Here is a 23511-nt window from a genome sequence, read left to right as displayed (position 1 = left end):
GAGGGATTCAAAATTGTGAGTTTAGTGGTCCGTGAGGTTAGAAAGATTAGTGCACGCATTCCATAGATTCATTTAACAATCCTTGATCAATGTTCAAAAATCGATGGCCAGCGTTAAATATGCGATCAGAAATGCCATGTTTAGTTTTGTTTAAAATATTATTGTCCTAAAATCTTATTATTATATTAATTTTATAAGAAAAAAATTATAATTTACATAAAACTGGACGTAACGCGAAAACAGACGTTTATCTAAATCTATCACATATAAATCTAATAATGTAAAAATATTGTTATATGTAATCGTATAATTCAGATAAAAGATTATCATTAAAATTTAAATATATGTTTCTTCATAGATATAAACATTTTATACAATTGCTAAAAATCTTTGTAATTATCTGATAGAGATGAGATGCATTACACTAGTAGCATTTCAAATGAAACGGACTGTCATCGGCTTGCTTATCCAGCTGTATTAAAGCCGCTTTATCAGGTAACGCACGCATTGTTCAGTAATGAGAAATGACCTTTAAGTAACACATTTCTTCCATTTTTTTTCCTCTCCATTCTTTATATCAATTTTTACATATCTGTATAAATCATCTAAACAGAATTGATTTAACAAGGATATCTTCTAAACTTTTCAAATAAATATTCTTTCGCTCTTCCTCCACGCTAATTTTTTTGGTATTTTTTCACTTTTTCATTTCAAATCAATTTTAGTATTTCTCTTTTTTTCGTATTCCTTTCGATTGTATTCATTTTATTAGTCATATTCTATAGACATCCTACTTGCCTAATTACATCTCCTTTCCAACAGCTGATCCATAAATCTTTAGAGGGTTGCAGGAAGGAAAGAATATATCTTGTGAAATTTTTTACTACTTTACTCGGCTTTGCTCCAGAAAAATCCCCAGAAGGGAGAGAGTATGCAGCTGCACCCCCTAAATCCTCCCTTGCTTTTTACCTGTAGTTTCTATGCAAATATGCTCACTTTCAGACTTATTTATATAAAAACTGCTCTTGTGAGAGGCCAAGCATCCTTCTGGCCACATCTCTGTTACATTCAGCTTCTTTCTAACCTAAAAATTTGTAATATTACACTAGTGCTGATATTCAAAATAAACAATATGATAATAGAAATAAATAATTTTAAAAAAAAATTAAAGTTTTCTGTAATTAAGATTTGAATCCGTTAAATATTAAAATCAATAAAAACGATTATTTTTTTATTTTTTGTGTAGTGCGAGAAATAAGAAACATCACTAAACATTTGATCTAAATTTGTCTTAAAGAATAAAAAAAGATGGAGAAATTCTATGTGGAATATTTATAGAAAGAAATTTGAACTAATTAAGATTATTTAAAGCTGGTCATGATAAAAGTTTTATAATCAACATCTACATCGAGCAATTAAAATTTATCTTTTGAAACTATTAATTTGATTAATGATTATGGCAATGCATCATTAAAAGAACTTAACTGATTAAAAAAATATATTTTATTATGAACCTTGCATCTAAAATGATTAAACTGATATAAATTTATAACATTTTTTCGTGTTGACGATCGACTTAATAAATTTAATTAACTTTAAACTTCAATTACTTAAAAGAATTTGCGAAAAAATTAATTTTGATACTTATTTAAGTAGAATTCGGAAATTATAATCAAAATTATAAATAAATTATAATATACCAGCTCGTGGGGGTTAAGTCACCAATCTGTCTCTGGGGATCATGCATCAAATCCTGACAGAGAACCCCAGGAATTTTTCATGGGTGGTTTGTTCCTAGAATGTCGGACCCCATTTCTCATCATCCGGCTGCCCCGTTTTCGAATCCACGATAGGCCTATTCCTCCCTGTAAGCACTAAGAGGGCCTTTCTTAGGAAGCTCATTATTGGTTCGGCCAGGTTTACAATGAGACGGTCGGGGGGACAGGGGATGTATTATCTGAACTGACCACCCCTGGAAAAATTCATAGGGTTTTTTGACCTTTCAGAATTTGATTTCCATGTCCCCAGAATGGTAGGCTGCCACCCGAACCGCTCGAGCATCCGGCTGTCCCTACGATGGAAAAAAAGGTCTTTTTAGTGTCAGGATGGGAAGAGCCATATATATTTAATATTCACACAATTTTGTTTATTAATATATTATCAAGAAGTTAATTTGAGACTTCTCAAACACAAATTTAATTAGAATCTGAGCTCATCATTAACAGGAGCAACTTTTTATACACCTAACCATAATATAATTCTTACTTTAAATTCATAATACAGCTTTCCCGAATGATTTTATACTATAGAAAAGCTGAAAAATTTTGAAATATAAAAATTATTTTCATATTATTCTTTCATATTATAATTCCAATATATTTTTCATCGCATCTGCTAGAGACAAAAATACGTGGAATGCGAAGTGATAAAAAGTCTGAAAAAAATATATATTTTCTTATAAGAATTTTATAGTTGTAAGTCTAGTAGTATGCTGAATATACTACGAGTTTGAAATTATTAATGAAATTAATAATTCGGCTTGCTGTACCTTTAGAATATATAAAAAGACGAGCCACTGACGTAGAATTTCGACCTGTCAAAATTAAATTTAAGAAAAGAGAAAGTGAAGGCTAGAGAAAGGAAAAAACTAAGAAACATTTCTATAAATAAAATAATAAAAAAATATATATATATATATAATTTAAAGGCAGGACATAAATCAATAATATTGTCGAAAAATTCATTCTATTGAAAGCTGAGTTTAATTTATTCACTAAAAGGCAAAATAAATTGAATTGCATTCGTATTTAAGCAGACTTTGTCCCTATAAAAAAAATGTAGTAATGTCCTTGAAGTTTATTAATTAAAAAAAAAATCGGTAATTGAGAAGATTTGATCTGGTTACGTTTTATTACAATAAAACAATGATGATGAAATTAGAAAGCGAATAGAAATAGATAAAAATTAAAAATAAAATTGAAAAATAATTAACGAAAAGTTATTTTAAATGATTTATTTGATATCAGATAAAGTGAAGCTATTTTTTCCACCCATTTTTGCAGACACGAAAAGGGCCTTTTGATCGTGGATTCGGTTAGGCCCACAATGACGGGGCCCGAAATCTCAATCCGGGTCCCCAGAGCAGTAAGCTGATGCCCCCTTCAAAAATACAAATTTTATATTTAAGGAAAATTTTCTTCCACTCGAATTTATTAATTTCACTTCTATTAACATTAATTGAAAGCTCTTTCGTTTTCTATCGATTAAATCGATATTATAATTTGTTAATAATTCAAAATAATAAATAAATGTTTATAAACTGCAATTATTTTATTGTAAATAAAAGATTAATCGAAATTTAACGTTTAGAAATTCTCGATACAAACAATATATCGAGAAATATTTAATTTTTTCACATTTATCCGAATATATTAAAGTCCGAATAAAGTAAATTTACGTCAAATATTGTTCTGAAATATGTTTCCTCGTGTTAATTAACACGTGAAGTAGCTGATCTGGAAGCCATCTAGCGGATATAAACATCCCGTCATAAATAGCTGGAGTGTTCTCTTGTTGGTAGTCGTGCCAACACACAACAGCGACGACTAGTCAATCGGCAACATCCCACGGATCGAAATCATCCAAAAGCTGACGTAAGTGCTCTTCGGTTTTCTATAAGCTTACAATGTTTGTAAATTGAATTCGGGAAAACTTCGAACGTGAGTACAGGCAATGCTGTTACGTTGCCTGTATTCACATCTGTTACGCGTAACTGTTGTTTAAATTGTTTAATTTGATGATTTCGGCGCGTCAGTTAACAACAGTGCGGGATTACCCACTATACACATGAGGCACATGCCTCCCTTGAGACTCGGGGCCCCTGAAATTGGAAAAAATAAAGCAACTTTACCGCTGCAATTGTGTATCATAATATGTAAATAATTCTATAGCTACAATTAGACATTATTAGTTTATGATGTAAAATTATGTAGAGGGGCCCAATCTTCTGTGCTTAGGGGTCTCGGAGGTTCTTAATCCATTACTGGTAATCGCAGCTAATTTTTACGTGCAAATATAAAATAATGTCAAAATCCTTTTTATTATTATCAAAATTTAAGTGGATATAATTTAAAATTAAATATTTTGTCCGATATATTTATCATTGGTGTGTTTTCGGAAACTGCTTTTAGAATATTACACGATTTTTACCATAATCCAAACTTTAAATGTATCAAAATGAATATTTTTTTTTGTATTTTTATTGATATATAAATAAATATATATATATAATTATTATTTATTGTCATGCTTTTGCTTAAATTAATAAGTAAAATAAAGATGAAGTTCCTAAAAAAGTGGCCGTCGGTGGTGTCATTAGAGGTTCGACCGTATATTTTATATTCAGAATGTATCAAATATATGAAAAATATTACTTAGAATTTAAGATTAGAAAATAAGGAATAATTTTGTTTCTAATTAATGGAATAAGAATATAGGCCTAAGCTTATATGCTGCCCATTGTCTAGTTTACAAATTAGTAACGATCACATCTTAACTTTAAAAAAAACTACGATATTATGTGTACAGGTATGTATGACAGAGCTTATATTTTTATTGTGAATAGTTGGATAATAATTCTACAAATATTTTTATAATTTATAATTGAAATGGTTTTATATAATTGATATATTTTTGGGTTATTCGTATGGTCGAAGTTTTAAGTCATTTAAGTATATGTTAGTATATCTAAAACATATATCTAAAAGTCACTTCAATCGAATATTTTATTATTGATATACTCTTATTTCAATTTCATTCTGATCTTCCAATGTTTCATAATGCGTTTGCATTGATGGAAATGTGGAACACTCTTCTGACCAATATTACTCATTTTTCTGTTTTACTGGTAATAACCCTCAGAGCCGTCGAGAGGGGAGTTGGGAATTTTTCCCTGCTCTGAGGAAACTTAGGGACCCGTAGTGATTCCTATAAATTAATACTATTTTTACTAATGCTATTTATATCTTTAAGACTGCTTTTTATTAATAAAGAAACGTTCAACGTATATCATTTGTTCAAAAAAAGGACAAAAGGAGGCCGATAAGGAGCAAAAAGGCTCGCTTTAACCCTGTGCAACGTACAAGCTCCGATAATCCCCTTCCGCACAAGTACTAAATGAGCCTTTCAGAAGGTAAAGAAGCGGTATCCACTTTGAGCACTTCGCAAATCCTGCCATCACAGGCGAGCATGCCTCATTTATGGTTTCTAATCCCATTACAAATTAGGCAAACATCATTTAGAGCTATCTTCGTTAGATCTGCTTGTAATGATCAGAATTAAATATGCCATATAGTTTATAGTGTCATTTTCTTTATTATTAAATATAAAATAATTTAACTGTTAAATCAGAAATATCCAAAATCTTATTTTTCTCTCCTGCTGAAAAAGTGTTTTATTTCATATTTAAAAAAATACCAGCTTAGTATTTGTTTATTATAATATATGGCTTAATCAATTAAATAAATTCTTACACTTGTTCTTTACGCAGAAATTCCCTTACAGACGTAGGATTAATGTAATTTAATTTAATAATAGAATAATGTAAGTGACAGAAAATAATTAGAGGCAACATTAGCGGCTCGTGTGAAGCTTGTAGTCTATGTATTGTGCATTCCAGTATTTACGAAAAAAGTGAAAAGATTCATTTGATAAATGATTCGACGATTAAATTAAACAAAAGAAAATAAATTAAAATTTAAAAACTCTTCGTTCTGAGTTATTAATTTGGTCAGTTAATTGTTTATATCAAACACAGTATATTCCAGGAATATAATTTTTAAAAAGGAATATATATTTGCATGGTTTGGTGAGAGGCTCAGCAGATCTGACTAATGGAGAAACATCTAAAACGACAGAAATGTAACTTGTGTAGTGATATGGATATTTGATTAACTTATGGTCAAGAAAGGGACTATCCATAAATTACATAACGCAGACATTGGTGGGTTGACGGGTATGCAGTTAATCGCCACGATTCATTTAAGAGGGCGAGGAGTGTTTACAAAACCGTTACATAATGCTAGGGTTTCGACTCTTGGGTAACAATGATTCATTTTTGTTTCTGAAGTGTTGCATGCGAACCGTACTGTTTGTGTCATTGATTTGTACGTTATACATGTAATTAATAAAATAATGTAACGTTCAGTACCCGTGCTGTGTATTATTCCTTGGCGCAATTAAGAGGGATGACGGCCTTACGAGGCTTTACAAGGGGGTGGGATGGTAATTCAAAGTGTAAAAATAGCGTTACGTAATTTATGGAAGATCCCAAAGTCGAATAGACTTGAGACGAGAAAATTTGATCTTAAGTACACAAATAGATGTAAACGAATTTCAGTTGTGAATTTTTTTTAAAAAAAGCATCGTTTAACAATATATACAGTACATATAAGAAAGGAGATGAAAATATTATCTTAGTGATTTTAATAATACGTTGAAACTCGGAATACAACAGCTTTGTATATTACGAAACTTGGTTGTAATGTCAAAATCAGTTGGGTTCCAATGAAATATGGATTAAACTAATGTTGTTTTAACTTGTTTAAAACTTCATTTGTTAAAATATCAACCTGACATATTATGCAAATTTTTCTTTTTATTAAATTTAAGAAAACTCCATAAATTAACTTAAAAGTAAATTTTCTTACAGTTACTTAATTAAATTTTAATCAGTTCCGAGTTTCACTGTTTACGGATGGAATAACAATCGAGATGAAGGGAGCAAAATGATTCATCGTTATTATTATGTTAAAATCTAATAGAAATCATTATAATTTAGACATATTTTTAAAGAAGGGCACGACGCATTTAGAGGTCCTGGATTTTATCCACAGACATTACAAAGTAAATAACTTATTATTTAATTAGTTTTATTAAATTAAATTAATTAAGTCTATTCTAACTTTTATAGTCATTGATTAATTTTAATATTTTAATGATATTAATATGTTTCACTGCTTGGCAGAGTTTAAGCCAAAAATAATTTTATGTGATAGGGATAGGAATATTTCTAATATAAATATTGAAATAATCAAATATTATATATTTTGAGTAATACATAACGATTAAGACTTAGATTTATTACAACTAGAACTATAATTAATACTTAAAATATTGAAAATAAGATTCGAGAAAATAGCACAGCATAAATAAGACACAATCAATTATAATAATTTGAATTTCAAATAAATTTTTGAAAATTAAATGCTAACGTAATAAACAAACAAAAAACTTATTACGATAGAAATGGATAATCCATTTGTTATTCCATGTGAATGAATATTAAAATGGCATTGCTTTAAATATAATCTCAATTTTAAAAATAATACAAAACACTAATTGAAATTAAATGGTTCAATTTATTCCCTTTCCTATTTCGTCCATCATTGGCCCAGTGTCTATGGCATCGTCCATTAATTACGTAACATTTTATACTTTTCAACTACCATCTAACTCCCTGTAATGCTCCGTAACGCTGTCGTACAAACCCATCTCCAAAATTATGTAACGTTCTTAATTATACTAAGGATTAATACGCAGCATGGAGTACAGAACGTTATATTACTTTATTAATTACATGTACGAAGCAATGACGAACAGTACGGTTCTTTATGCAACACTTCAGAATCGTTCTGTTATCTGAGGGTCGAGACTTATCTAACGTTTTTGTAAACAACCCCACCAAAATCGTTACGATAAGTTACATGAGTGTGCACCCATGTAACTTATCGTAACGATTATTTGCACACCCTTCCACCCATATTTTCATTACGTAATTTATGGGCAACTCCTAAACCACTGAATACTGATTTAGTGTTTCGGTCGCGGGGCGCCTCATCAATGGGTTAGTTGCGTGGAGTTTTCCGGGTTTACTTCGTGTCTAACACATAACTAGGGGCCAGTTTTTCATAAAAAGTCCTCCCAGGAGGTATCCCTCCCCCGGCAGATCGTTCATCAATTCCTTTCCTACTTAAATTTTCATTGACCCAATCAATTTAAATTACATACCATTTCTCCTATCAGCAAGAAGGGGAAAAGAATAACTGAAAATTGTAAATAAATTATTTTCCAGTGTAACCTTTATATCCTTTTGTATATAATAATTTTGAAATAATAGATTTATATTTTTTATTTAATAATATTACGATAAAATTATAATTGAATACAGTGTTAAATTGCCAAAATTATACATTTAAAAATATATTTATATTTCTCTTAGAATTAAGTGAATGAAAATTGGATATTAATATATTAAGCAGATAATTTTATCATTTCAAATGTAAGCTATTGATGATTCCTTCTAGTATAAGTTTTACATAAATGATCTTTTCAGAAATCTTATTCCATCTTTGATTATAGTGCAAAATTAATGAACGATTTTTACTAAAATATTAGGAATGAATCTCTTGATAAATATTCTCTTTGAGATTTATAAATTGGAGAATATAATACATTATTAATTAAGCTATAAGACTAATTAAGACGAGACTTTAATGCTTATTTTACTAAAAGTAAACGAACATTATTTTAGAATTTGTTAGTATAAAGTTTCTTTTGTCTTTTTAATAAATCTTATAGCCTAATTAACTTAACGTATGAATCATTAAAAATCCAGAGAAATCGTGTTTGAATAATTTGTACCGACTACAGACATGAAAAAGATTGATAAATTTAACAAATTTAAATAAATGTTATAAGTAATTATGATTAATATTTTGCAAATAAAACTGTCATAACATCTATATGATAACAAATTATTATTATTATTATTATTATTAATGAGAAAGTGTGACGTGCCACCCATGTCGCGACCCATCAACGTCCACCGAATTGTGAACAGCCACCTGTCAAGTGCTGGAGGAGCCAGAAAGTAAACAAACTCATAGATCGTCAGTTTGTTTATGTGAACTGACATCCCCGCAAAATCTGATCTGGAAAATGATGGTAAGGGTCTACTTAGTGGGATCTGCACCCAGCGGCAATTTATTGGGAGGAGCATAAAGATAGGAATGTAGTGTGAGGAAAGACTCCTTTCACTCATGAACCTGATATGGCGTGTGTTTCGGAACGATCGCCAAGAAGCAAAGGTAAAGTTGATGAAGCGAATCTGAGAAGTGATCCTAAAGAATAGGATTACGCGCGAACTAAATAGAAGATTTCCTTCATCCGGAACGGCTAAAAGGAGCCTTCTAGAATAAAATTGATCATCGACTTTTTCCATTCGCATTTCTTCACTATTGAAATAATGAACAAGAAATAAACAGTATAATTTACTATAATCTTTCCATTACTTGCTTAAAGTTTTCAAAATTTGTTCTCTTTTGCTTCTTATCATAAGACACTATGCAGGAAAAATTACATTGCAAATCTTTTTGAATATCATTTTCTATCTTAACATTCTGTAAGGATATAATTTTCTTTTGAAATAATAAACATTCGACCTTATTTAATCAAATAAAATTTTAAGTGTTTTAATGGTAAGTTACATTTTTACTTGGTGATGATTTTGATTTGATTGGATTTTATTTATAAATATAATTCTAAATAGATAAATTAGACGTCTTTAATCTAGATTCTTTCTTCTTTTCTTTTATCTCAATGTTAGGATATATCAATAATAATTTGCACTGAGACTTCGTCACGGGTTCGTGCCTCACCAACTCGCTGTCCGCGTGCAGTTTTATAAATTTTCTTTGCGCCTCTAACACCTAAATAGGGGCCAGTTTCCCACAGAAAGTCCCCCCATGAGGCACTTTCTCTTGTCAGATCATGGTTCAGTGGTTTTATCCACTTGGCCACTGATGGTCCTTAATGACCTTTAATTTTCTTCTTGTAGCAAAACAATGTTAGAAATGCTCTTGTCAGATCATGGTTCAGTGGTTTTATCCACTTGGCCACTGATGGTCCTTAATGACCTTTAATTTTCTTCTTGTAGCAAAACAATGTTAGAAATGCTCTTGTCAGATCATGGTTCAGTGGTTTTATCCACTTGGCCACTGATGGTCCTTAATGACCTTTAATTTTTTTCTTGTAGCAAAACAATGTTAGAAATGCTGACTGATTTTAAGAATAAATAAAAAATATAATCTGGAAGAATACATGCTAATTATAAATAGCCAACACAATATTTAAGGCATAAAAATGACAAGAATACACAAACATAAAATATTTTCTAATCAAAATAGTTTATTCTCTTACAAAGTGTCTCAGATTTTTGTGCAGTAAAATTCCAGTGTTTTCGCTGTTTCATTTGTAATTATATGAAACATAACGACTCCACTCAAAAATAAGATTTCAAATTTTTCTATTTTTATCCACATATAAGTTGAATATTAAATGCAATATCATAGATTAAAAGGTAAATTATATTAAGATTCAAGAAAACATTTAATCAATCTTAATAATGCATATGAAAATGAATTACAAACACATTAATATAACAGTTATCGAATTCAATTATTACTTTTTTAAGTCGAAGTAACTTGATTATTCAATAGCCTATTATCAATAAAAATCTATCAACGAGTTGTGTAAATTTCCCGGCAAGAGTTAAAAATTTCTGTGTGGCGTCATCAGTTTTAATTTTAAAACGTTTTTATATTACTAATTCATATAAAACGGCAAAAATCTTAATTTTGAGGGTAAAGACGAGTTTTTATAAAGAATTGCAAATGCTAATAACGAACTTGAAGTTCGTTCCCAGTCGAGATATAATACACGACCCATCCTCTATCTTTCCACTTCTTTGACCTTTAACCACCAAAATTTAATAACATCGATTCCCCTAATAAACAAACCTCCCTGAAAAATTTCAGAAGTTTTCGACAAAAAGCATAGGAGTTAAAAAGCTTCAAAGTAGGTAAACAAAATCTTGTCCCCCATACGCAGAAAACCCCGACATTTTTTCTGCATTTCTCGACGTTTCAAGGTCCCCCGAGTCACAAAATGTAAAAATCTTGGGGTGGTCATTTTTGACCGATCAACAACATAACAGCTGAGAAAGTAATAATGAAATTTTTATAAATTTCCTTATTGTAATTAAAAAAAAAAAATTGTATTGAAATATGATAACCGAATTTTTTCAGGTAATTTTTATAATCAATCTTTATCATCCTAAATGAGAACGGTGATGGGCTAGATAATCCGAAACCAAATATGTAATGTGAGTAATACATGGTTTGATACATGAACTCCAATGTGAGCAGTAATACAAATCATATTGAAGCGAAGTTCGATAGGTTCAGTTCTGAAATAAAAACCTATTTTAAATGTAGATTTTTTAATATATCATATAAAAAAATCTACATTTATTTATCTTCTAGACGATAGTCAATATATCAATGTTTTTAAAATAAAAATGGTTAATGTTACCTTAGGTAGCCAAGATGGCGGCTTGTCTCTAACTCCAGCAAGAAAACAGTGGGACGCACGTTCTAACCTAACCTAACCTAACCTATTCTAATAAATTACCATAATTATTAGCAACCAAATTATTAGAATAGGTTAGGTTAGGTTAGAACGTGCGTCCCACTGTTTCCTTGCTGGAATTAGAGACGAGCCACCATCTTGGCTACCTAAGTTAACATTAACCCAAAAAATTAAACAAACGTTATTATATTTAAAATAATATAAAGTAAATTGATAATTTGTTAATAATCAAGGAAAGTTTTTGATTCATAATTATTGCTAAATCAATAAATGTGATATTTGTAAAAAAATTAACGATAAATATATTATCATTAGTTATTTTCTGTAATATGATTTCTGTACTCAAAAATCAATTTTCTACGACTACATAACAAACTTCTTTCATTTTTTTTCCAGTTTATTATAATTTAAATAAATATAAAATACGGAGTTTTATTCTTTTCCAATTTCTAATATTGATTTACAGAAACATTATTCTTTCAGATAAATAACTTATTTATTTCATTACACATATTTAAATGAATGTTAAAACTTATAATTATCTATTAAATATAATTAATTATATGTTAAATTATATAAATGATGATTATAAAAATTGTAATGCAATATACGGTATATAATAATTTCAATTTATTTATTGTGGCCCACCAGTGGTCGAGTGGATAAAACCACTAAACCTCGGTCGTGGGGTCTGATCAATAGGCAGATTGCCCATGCTTTGGGTTGCTTTATATTATTAATGAGATTTAAATATCTATATTGTATGATTTAACAATTTGTATGTGTTAAATATTTTATACAAGCAATTTATACAGACATAGCAAAATAAATACACATTTACGATCACTTTTACATTATTGTTTAGCTGAAGACATTTATTCCTATGATTCAATGGATATTTTTTATTATAAGCTTATATATATATATAGCGGTTATAATCAAACGGGAGGAGGTATTTAGAGCTCTGTGTAGAAAGAACGTTTGGATAATAAGAAATTAAATTTTAATGTGCAAACTTATATGTAAGCAAAAATGTGTTCAGTAGGATTGAAGGATTAATGGGATAATGCAATCTGTCAAAGAGAAAATGCTTCTCGGAAGGACTTCCTACAGGAAACTGGCCCTTATTTAGGTGTTAGACACATGAAGAAAACTGGGAAAACTCTACATGGCCAGCCCGTTGGTCAGGCACAAACCCGCGATCAACAAGTGTTCAGTGATTTTTTTTTTTTAATCCACTAGGCCACTTGTAGGTGTGTGATTCTTTCTTGTATAATCAAAGTAATCCCGTGTTTTCTCGATTAAACCCTGGGGGGGTTATTTTTAAAACGTACGTATTCCTTGGGGTTTATTTGAAAACTTGAAAAAAAGAAAAAAAATACTTGTACATTTTCGAAACTATCAAAACTATTTATTGACTATATTTATGGGTTCAATTCGACTTTTCCTGATTGCTCTTCGTTTGCTATGTTCTCGATTTATGAGTTCGATCGTGACTTCCTCACGCGCAATATTCGATAATATTTATAATTTTATTTCCAATAATGTTCTCATGAACCTTAGATTAAATTGGAATAGGTCGAATTTTTAATTTAACTTGTTACCTGTAACTCTAAACTATATTACCCTATGCATGTGCTTTTCAACCCAGGGTTTATTTTCAATAGCACCTTTATTGCCCGGAGTTTAATCGAGGAAATACGATATTTGTTTCTTGTCATCAGAAAGGCTGTAGGCTATAACATGTTTCGTCATTATTGTTATGGTTATAAGAGAAGACCAGATTCAGAATTTGATTCTCTTGTTATCTAGTTTTCTTTCCAGATTCAAGTCATTACTGAAGAAAATAATCAGAACAGATTTGATTTATATCAATTATTTTTTATTCTTCTGGAAAGGTTTAGCAAAATTGTATGGAAATAAGGCCTTTTAGTTACTAAGTGCGGAAAGAGTAAAAATATATATATACATAGAGAGAAAATTATCAAATAGCATTGATATTAATATTTAATATTTAAAAAATTCAAACTATTTTATCGAATTAATAGTTATGATTAATGATTATTAGCAAAAAATTACATCTTTTGAAGTCTTTAAATAATTTTATTATTGTTATTTCCATTCTAGAACGAGCTATTTTATTTTTATTTGCTATTTTGAAATGTTAAGAATTTTATCAAAAATTTTTTATTGATATTAAAAGACAATAATTATATTTAAAACACAATTAAATTAACGAATTAAAAAGTTGTTTTAAAGAAATGCATAGTTTTAATTTCTAAATGAATAAAATTTCTTTTAATTGTAACAGAATAAGTATTAAAATATTTCGTAAAAATTTCTCTCAATTTTAATGGTAAAACGAATTCATTAGAATTATTTATACAAGAGTTTTTCGTACTGTAGTTGACCATCAGAAAAAATTTTCAGTTTTCAATTTTATTTATAATAAAAATTGTATATTTATATATTTTTAGAATTTATGTAAAAAATATGTCCACAGTTGTTTCAAAAAGAAAAAAAATTCCAATCCCATACTTTTAAATATTACTATCTGAGAAATGAATAGTACATTTTTTACATATTTAAGAGATAACATTCCACATTCTTAGGGGAAAAATGAAGTTTTATTTAAAGGTATAGGTTAGGAATGGAGAAGATTCAGATAAATGAAACTAAGTGTGAGAAAATAATCTAAATATAGAAAGATTGACGCGTGGAGATTTAATAAATTGCAAAGTAAACATTACTTTTAAAAATGTGGATAATCTTTGAGATTGTTAAATAAATATATTTTTAAATTGCTTATTTATAACAGTGATAAATTTAACTTGCAGATGATGGTTATCGCTAAAAAATAGGCGATTGTTTTTTTTATTTATTATTATTATTTTCCAATTTTATTTGAACTTGTTTACAGAAATTTGTTAACTTTATTAATGAAAATGAACGGTTTAAATTACGGACAGCTTATTTAATTTCATAAAATTATTCCGAATTTAATATGCATTCATGTCCAAAAATACGCATAACCATTAATTTGGCCTATGTTTCAGAAACTATTGATCAAAACAGCGTGGAAGTTAACAAACATGCAAAACATTATATTCTTTATGCAATGAAACAATTAGAAAGCAAACTTAAAATACGTCGTATCAAAAGTAACAAGTAAAAATACTAAGCATTATCGTAAATCATTTTGCGCAGAAAATGATTAATATGGCGTGTGGCTGCCACAATCACATTGCATTAGCGATTGCTCATGCAACGTGAGCAGTAAAAGCCATTCTTGTAAAAGAGCATCCTGAATCTCCTAGAGTGTTCCTGGTAGAGGATGGCTGAATTCAATTCGCCTCCCTAGAACATCCCACACATTCTAGGGGATTTTGATAACATGTAGCAAATATTTTCACTGTCAAGAAAGTCATTGACGAGTAAGCTCTATGTGTGCCGGCATTATCGTCTATGAAAATGGAATATCTGCACCCACAGCATTTCGGAAAAATCTCAAATGGGGGTTCCAAAACCTCGTATTTGTACATTATTGCAGTGATGCTAATTTTTGCAAAAACGTGGAGTTCAGTACAGCCATCAAACGTAATGTCGCCTCAGACCATGATACCATTAACTGCAAGATGATCTCTCTTCATAATGGAACTGTACTCTTCACATGGAACTGTAGCAGCGCTCTCTCCAGAATCTAATTCGACGAGAATCATTCTGTAGAATGTACTTGGACTTCTATTTATGGTTAGAAGATCATTTCTGGACACGAGACATACACTACATAATTTTATATAGTCTATAATCCATACTATTATCTGTTTCTATCAAACAATATAGCCGGATTCTTGTCGGGCTATATGACTAATTAATTATAAAAATATTAAGTAATTTGGACTGGGGATAGAGTGGTTAAGCCGTCGTTTCGTGTTAAATTTAATCAATTAGTCATAGTATAGCCCGTTAAGAATCCAGCTGTATCATTTGTCTATTAAGATATATCGGGTTGGATTTATATATAATTATTATCTGCTTCATAATTTCATTATAATTTGCTTCAATTTTTAATTGATCTACAAGTGGTATTTAACGTAATTGAGGCGGAGCATCAGCGAAGCCTTTGTTGTGTGGCTTATAGAATTGTATTCGTTCTCAAAATTTTGTGGGCCGATTTTGATAAAACTTTACTATTTTCCATTAATTGTAATGAGGAATCCAAAAATGTAATAAAAATGGAGGTCCATGACTTTGTTTTCGAGATACAGTGGAGTCAAAGTGAGGGAAAAAACAGAATTGCATGCGCCTAACGGAAAATGGGTCCGAAAACGAACAAAACACAAAACGTATGTCCGTAGAGGCAAGTACACGGTTCGCCTGTGCAACCATCAGGTGCAAGAATCTCCTCTTTCTTTCTGGTTCCTTTTCAATTATATCGTGATACAACAAAGTAGTTGAAATTGTGCCCACCGGTGGCCGAGTGGATAAAACCACTGAACACTGGTAGTTGGTCAGGGTTCACTTCCCGCCTACGAGCCGGCCACGTGCAGTTTTCTGGGTTTTCTTCACGTTAGTCACGCCTAAATAGGTGCAGTTTCCCATAAAAGACCTCCCGTGAGATATTCCCCCTCTGCAGATCGCCCATGTGTCGTGTTGCCTTAATCGAATAAAACCAAACCAAACTTAGTTGAAATTATTTTGTAGTAATTGTGTTTTCAGTTATAAGTTAGATTTTTATTTAACATTTCAAAAATTATAAATTATACTTAGTTTTAAGTTATAAAACAAATTTATTGGTAAGTAAATAAATTTTAATCAAGAGAAATCAAAACAGTTTTTTTTTTTTTTTTTTTTTTTTGAGACTTGCCACTCTGTTGGCACTGAAAGGGTCTTTTTTCAAGCCCATCGTGGCGGGGTTGTGAGTGATGGAACCCTATATATCCGCTCGAAAAATTCATAGGGTTTTTCGACAGCCCAGATTCGAACCCGATTCATCCAGAGCGGAAATGACGCCTTTGGACAATGATCAAAACAAGTTTATATCTCACAATTAGAAAATTGTATTTTTTTATTAAAATATGATAAATTAATTTTAATGAATATACTTTATTACATTAAGTTAATTTATAAGTTTGAAAACATGAATTGAAAGAATTAAATAAGTTTTGTCTTTTGTACTGTCAACGATGCTTTCAATTTTATTTACAGGATTTTTTGCCTTCGTCGATTATTTTAATGTTATGGAGATCCATACTTCTAAAACGATTAAACTCTTTTGTAGATGAGACTAATTAATACTTCTCTAATCTCATTTTTCCAATTAGATTCTTTTTTTTCCAAAAAATCATTGTATAGTAATCACAAGTAATAGAATTACAAAGAGTTGGCGTTTTATAGGAGCCATCCCGTTTTTCTCGCCTTCCTTTTTTTTAGGGACAGATGTCACACTCTCATAAAGAAAAGCAATTCCGGAAGCTAATCGAACAGAAAATTCCAATATCAGATCTTCAAGTCAAGCTGCTGCTGACTTTCTCGGATCTGATATTAAAAATTTCAAGCTTCTCGGTTCTGAAATCGACTTCGTGCAATACTTCACATTTTATAATCTTCATGTTTTTATCTCACAAATTTTGATCATTTAAATCGACTTATCAATTATTTTTTAAATATATTTTTACTTAAAAATTGTCACGAACAAGATTTAAGAACTTATTATTATTTTTTCTTTTATTATTTTTCTTATGGATCGATACCAAAATAATTTTGTTTACTATAACAACATTTAAATCTGTTACTTATAGGATATGTTGCGCATATTACTTTATATAAATTCATTAATTTTAAGACGTAACACATCAAGAATTGAACAGCATGACAATACAATTTTTAATTACTCAATAAGTTTCAATATTTTATGCTAACTCAATTAAATCATTAATTATTATTATAGAATGTTTGTTTATTCAAAAACCGTATATGACAGAGAAAATAATTGATAAAAATTAGATTGATGAAATAAGGCAACACAACACACCAAGGGAGTGCCTTTCGGAAGTATTTTCTATAGCAAACTACTCCTATTTAGGTGTTAGACACGTGAAGAACCGTCCGGATATGTCTGGCCCCGTCCCTTACCACCCGGCCGCCCCATTGTGAACCTGGCCAAACCCATAATGGGCTTGCTAAAAGAGATTCTTTTAGTGCCCACAGGACGGAAAGAGTTAAAAAAACAAGAAAAAAGAAAATGAAGAAAACCGGAAAACTTCACGTAGCCAGCCCGTTGGTCAGGTACGAACCTGCGACCTGCGATTCAGTGATTTTATGCACTCGGCCACTGTGAGCTGGTCAAATATTATTAATTGTAATGCCCAAAGTTACTGGGTCAGAGTTTATGCAATTTAAAAAATTGTTTCTAAATCTGGAATTCTAGGAAAAGAATTCGAAATTAAGAAAAGTTTCGAAAAGAAGAATTACGACATTGAAACTGAAAGTTTTTCGCTTTGTTTATTATTTATAAAAGGTATTTATTAGTGTTGATGAAACAGTTTTGTGTTTTCTAAACAGATAAATATCTACATCATATTAATTCTATATCTCACTCTCTGTGATGCTTGATAGTATCAAACAGAATCCATTCCAATGTTATGGAAATATTTTTTAAACATTGTTAGATGTTTCTATAAACTAATTATTATTAACTTAATCTTTCTTTAATTTTAAAAATATCCAAGAGTTATATATTTTAGATTTCAAAAATATCTAATTAATTAATTATATTTTGGGAAATAAAGTTTAAAATAATTAATAAATAGTATTTATTAATAAAAATTAAATTATAGTATACTTAAAACATTTATTATCAGATATTTTAAAGCATATACTGTACTAACGAACAACTTAATTTTCTATAAAACATTATCTTTTCTTTAAAATTGTTGTGCTCATTTATTCAATAAAGTTTTAAAATATACAAGTTGTTTTATAAATAAATAAAGAAATAATTTATGGAGAAAATTAGGTTAGAAAATTATATTTTGAGTGGATTTTATTCCTTTGCTACACCCCAGGATTATATAGTCAATTTTAATTTTGTTTATTGTGAGACGTGTTGCTTGAAAATATAAATATAATATAAACATTAAGTTATCAAATAATTATATTTGATAATTTAATGCTTATTTAACATATAAATATATTTATGATTAGGGTTATTTAATTAAGTAGTGTTTAAAGAAATTGTTAGGATTAATTAAATGGTAGCCAGCAATGCTGTTTGCAGAGACTTTAGATTGACCTTCAACACAGCACAGCACATCTGTTTTTATGTTAATGATTTGGAAATTTTTTGAGACGATAAATGTAAGACCGAAGAGACTATATGATACATAATATGTAAATAAAATTTTATTTCTTGTTTTTCCCTTTCTTTAAATTATTATCTGCCTTCGTGAAAACAGGCTGACGAAAAACAAATGTTATTGTTTGAAATACATTCCCTAGAATTATCTTGATCTGAATGAAGTTAATGGTAATTCACAATTATTTAAAGGTAATAATTGACAACTGAATTAATTATTGTCAAGTGTTGGCTTGTTTTTTTTTTCGTTTATACTGTAATATAAATTTTAACGTTGTTTTTTTTCTTTCTATTAACTTCTATAACTTATTAAAAAATATTATATAACATATTAAGTATTTTAAATATTATATATTTAAATTAGACAGCAGTATATGAAAGAAAAGGATAAAATATTTCAGGTAAAATGAAACGAAAAATGCAAAATACATTTCCTAAAACATTATTTATTTATTTTTCATTCTTTGTTTTTTTATTTCTATGTTCGAAATTTAAACTACAATTCAATAATAAACTGAAGACAAGAATGGATGAAGGTGTCATGTTACAATATCAAAGTTTTGAGTGAATTGATGTTAAGTTTTTGTTATATAATTATTTAGGTGTAAATGTATCCACGAAATAGCGTCGCAGAGAATATCACACTGCCGTTTAATTTCTGAGATCTTTGATGGTGATATGTGAGAGACGGATATATTACACCTTCATCCATGCAGGACAATTGGATATCGAATGATCGTAACATAACACTTATGTCTTCAATTGTAATCCATTAATTCAGTTGTAATCCATAATTATTACCTTTAAATAAACTTTAAACAATTTACTAATGAATTGTTTAATATTGGCAATGGACCTTATAATTGATTTTTATTTATTTTCAAATATTTTCTTATATTACAACATCAATGAATTTCGTTGATTATTATATAAAATATAATAAAAATGCACTGTATTAAAAATAGGTCTGACAATATTCTGACATTTTGTAATATGTCTAGGAAATATTCAGTTGAATGTTCTATGTGCCTACGACATAGAAAACGTCCAAAAATTACATAACACTATTTTTATCCTTTTAACTACCATCCCATCTCCTGTAACGCTCTGTAACAGTGGCACAATAAGGTTCTTGTGCCTCTCCCCCGATTTTTTTATAATGTTTAAATGGCGTTATAAAAAGCAAGTTTTTTATTATAAATTTTATAATAAAACACCGGCTAAAATTTTTCTCCTCTATTTTAAGTTTCTGGTTGCACCACTTCTCCATAGCACTGCCGTCACATATCCACCCTCAGAATTATGTAACGCATATTCTCGATCAATCCTCTTAATTGTGCTAAGAAATAATACACAGCATGGAGTACCGAATGTTACATTATTTTATTAATTACATGTATAACGTACAAAGCATTGACATAAACATTACGATTAAACACGTAATGAATGCAGCATTCCAGAGACAAAAATAAATCATTCTATTATCCAATGGTCGAGACCAAAGCATTATGTAACTAATTTATAGTGAATAATTAAATGTTGTAATAATAATTCTGTACTTTATAATATATAATTTTATATTAATTAATATCACGAATGCACATTATTAGTACAGTACTAAGTACTAAGTAAGTATAATTTGCATTTATGAAAGTGAAGTTAATAATAAAAATTGTTTAAACATATTATAAAATAAACATTTAAATCTTTCTTTCCTGGATTTTATATATCTCAAAACTACAAAATAAAACTTTCAACGTCATAAATTTTGAAATGGTCGGAATAAATTTAAATTTCTAAACGTAATTTAAATACAAAATTTAATGCAAATATTATACTGTATATATATAAAGAAACTGAATAATAAATTTTACGTAAAATTTGTTATTTTTAATTTTTACGTTAATTATAATTTAAAATTATTGTAGCCTAATTATTTAAATTTAACGAATAAATATAGGCCTAATTTAGCTTAAAACCATTTAGTGTAAAAATTAACATGAAATAAAAATTATTTGAGTATGTATTTAAATAATTTTTACATTCTAAGTTTGAATTAATATATTTAAATGATATAATTAATTTCAAAATCCAAAATACAGTAAAACCTTTCTAAAAGATCACCCTCATAAAGATTATTTTTGCTCGGAAGCATTAGTTTTGTTTGTTGGTATACGACAAAACGCCACGTGGACGATCTGCCGAGGAGTGTGCCTCCCGGGAATAATTTATAAGGAAAACTGTCCCCTAATTAGGTACTACAAACGTGAAGAAAACTCCACGTGGCCATCCCTTTGGCGAGGCTCGAAACCACACCAGTGTTCGATGGCCCATCAATGGCCAAATCTGGTCGCTAAGTAGCGATTTTACTGTATATTATTGGACCATTTATAAAACAGTTACTAAGAAATTTGATAATGTTTTATTAAATTTAAAAAAAAATAAATAAAGATTAGAATAATTTATATTTTTATTATTAAAGTATTTTCTGAATAAAATCACAAATAAGATTTTAATATTTATTTACGATTATCATTATTTGACAGATAGCCATGACTCGAGTTGGAAACCATACAAATAGCCCAGACCCACAATCAGTTAATTCGCGTCTTTTCGTAGGTAATCTCAATACTTATTCAGTAACAAAAGAAGAGCTGGGCAGAGTGTTTCAGAGATATGGTTCTGTTATCGGAATTTCTATGCACAAAGGCTATGCTTTCGTGCAATTCACAGATACCTGGGATGCAAGAAATGCTATTATGGGAGAAGATGGAAGAACTTTAGCTGGACAAGTTTTAGGTAAAGTTTGCTTATACGGTGAAGCGTCGAAAATCCGAATTCGACCATCGAAAACTGGATATTAAAAGATCTTTTTCATGTTAACTTTGTTTTGATGTTCTAACATTCATTCGGAATTCTGAAATTTTGATTTAGTGTATTTTTTGTTATAAATATTGTGATTCTGTAAATTATATTTTCAATATTTGTATTTCTACATTTCTTATGATGGATTGAACTTAGAACACATAAACTTGAAGAATAGTATTTGGAGTTTACAGTATATAAAATGTGAATTTACACGTGTGTATATTTGAAAATCTAGACAAATTGAAAAACCGGATGAGATCCGGCTTCAATTAGTCCGGAATTTCGACGTTTCACTGTATTTATTTACTTTTTATGAATATTTATCATAATAATGAATCGTTTTTATAATATTTTCCTTATTCTCTTTCGCGTTTGATAAAGCTCAATTATGAAAAACGTAATAAATTATTAATTTATTAAGTACTTCACTAGTTATTTTAATAATAGACTTAATGAGAAAAGCTAAATATAAGTAATCTTATTTTAAGATTTTAATTAATTTAATGAAAATGATCTTTTCAAATATATAAACTTTAACAAACTATGTAAATTATATATTTAAATTTTATTTACCTGTTATATCCTAAACTAATTTTGAGTACATTAGTTAATTAGAAAATATTCTCAATTTTAAAACTTTATTTTATAATATTAAAACTGTTGAATTCTATTTGATATTAAATATTTAGTTAGGCATTATTTAATGTCTGTGATGAAAATTAACATATAATCAATCAATCAATATTCAACATACAATAGAAATGATCAATAGAAAGGAATAGGACACATTAATCCTAGAACTACCCAGATAATTAATTTTGGCATGGTACAACTGAGATCGATGTTCTATTAAGTAAAATTAACAGATTTATAACAAACATTACGGTTGGATTTCTCTTGTTGCCTAGTTATTGTAATTTTTAGTGTAGTGTCAATTTTTATTTCATTTAGACAATGGCAGTTGTGTATAATTATCATAGAATTTGAGCATGTATAGGGGTTTTTGCATACAAATTCTATAATAATCAGTGCTAATTAAGACACTGTGTCGATAAAGTGACAAAGCATTACGATATAAGATGACAAATTTTAATATCACAACCATTATTTATGAATTGCATTGTATAATATACGTCTGTAAATAGGCCTATATATTTTAAGTCCCTTATATAACTTAATACAAGATCGTTAAAATCTATGCTATTCTGGTCGATAGTATAATGTCTAATTAGTCATCTAATTATTATAGGATTTATGTGCTCAGAAACGGAATTTTAACAATTAATTAGAAGTTGAATTAGTAGCATCATGTATACCTTTTAAAGGAATATGTCTCTTTCTCTTATTTTTTTTTCTTTTAGAGATTCAACACTATTACATCTTTGAACTTGATATCAATAAGATTTTTCTTTCTGTTTAACAATGGTTAGGAATTAAAATAAATACAAATATTTGTTTTTATTCTCGCAATTCTATCGCTATCATTGTAGTATATTAAACCTGATTTTATATTATTAATTAAAGGTCAAAGCCACAAAAATGGAGACTTTTTTTCATTTTGATTACAAAACTTATTCATGCGCGAAATAATTTTTCTTTAGTGGCAATTTGGACAATATTTTATCGACATACACTACTTTAGATAGAATATTATTATTCGGTTATTTAAAATGCCAAACTTTTCTTATGATTTATCAATTAATTACGTAACTTGTTATTGGAAATGTAATTAATAATTAATACTTATTCTATATTCGTCTTAATTATCAACATTAATCTGTAAATGCAAATTAGAATTC

General features: G+C 28.9%; 1 protein-coding gene across 2 annotated transcripts in view; it reads left to right on the top strand.

The window, feature by feature from the left end:
- Nucleotides 1–3527: 3527 nt before the first annotated feature.
- The window catches only part of LOC136979096 (uncharacterized), a 63447-nt gene continuing 43463 nt past the window's right edge, over nucleotides 3528–23511 (top strand). Inside the window, exons 1-2 of one of the 2 annotated variants that reach the window (XM_067275011.1) lie at nucleotides 3528–3653; nucleotides 21391–21643. In XM_067275011.1, coding sequence (XP_067131112.1) covers nucleotides 21397–21643 — 247 coding nt within the window. In that variant the 5' untranslated portion in view covers nucleotides 3528–3653; nucleotides 21391–21396. The remainder of the gene's footprint in view (nucleotides 3654–21390; nucleotides 21644–23511) is intronic. The other variant, XM_067275012.1, reaches the window with a different exon arrangement.

This window comes from Centruroides vittatus, unplaced genomic scaffold (assembly GCF_030686945.1).
Source record: "Centruroides vittatus isolate TY-2023 unplaced genomic scaffold, ASM3068694v2 contig_577, whole genome shotgun sequence".
NCBI classification, from domain to species: Eukaryota; Metazoa; Arthropoda; class Arachnida; order Scorpiones; family Buthidae; genus Centruroides; species Centruroides vittatus.
The sequence above is the reverse complement of the archived record's forward strand: the minus strand, read 5'-3'. Positions and strand labels throughout refer to the sequence as shown.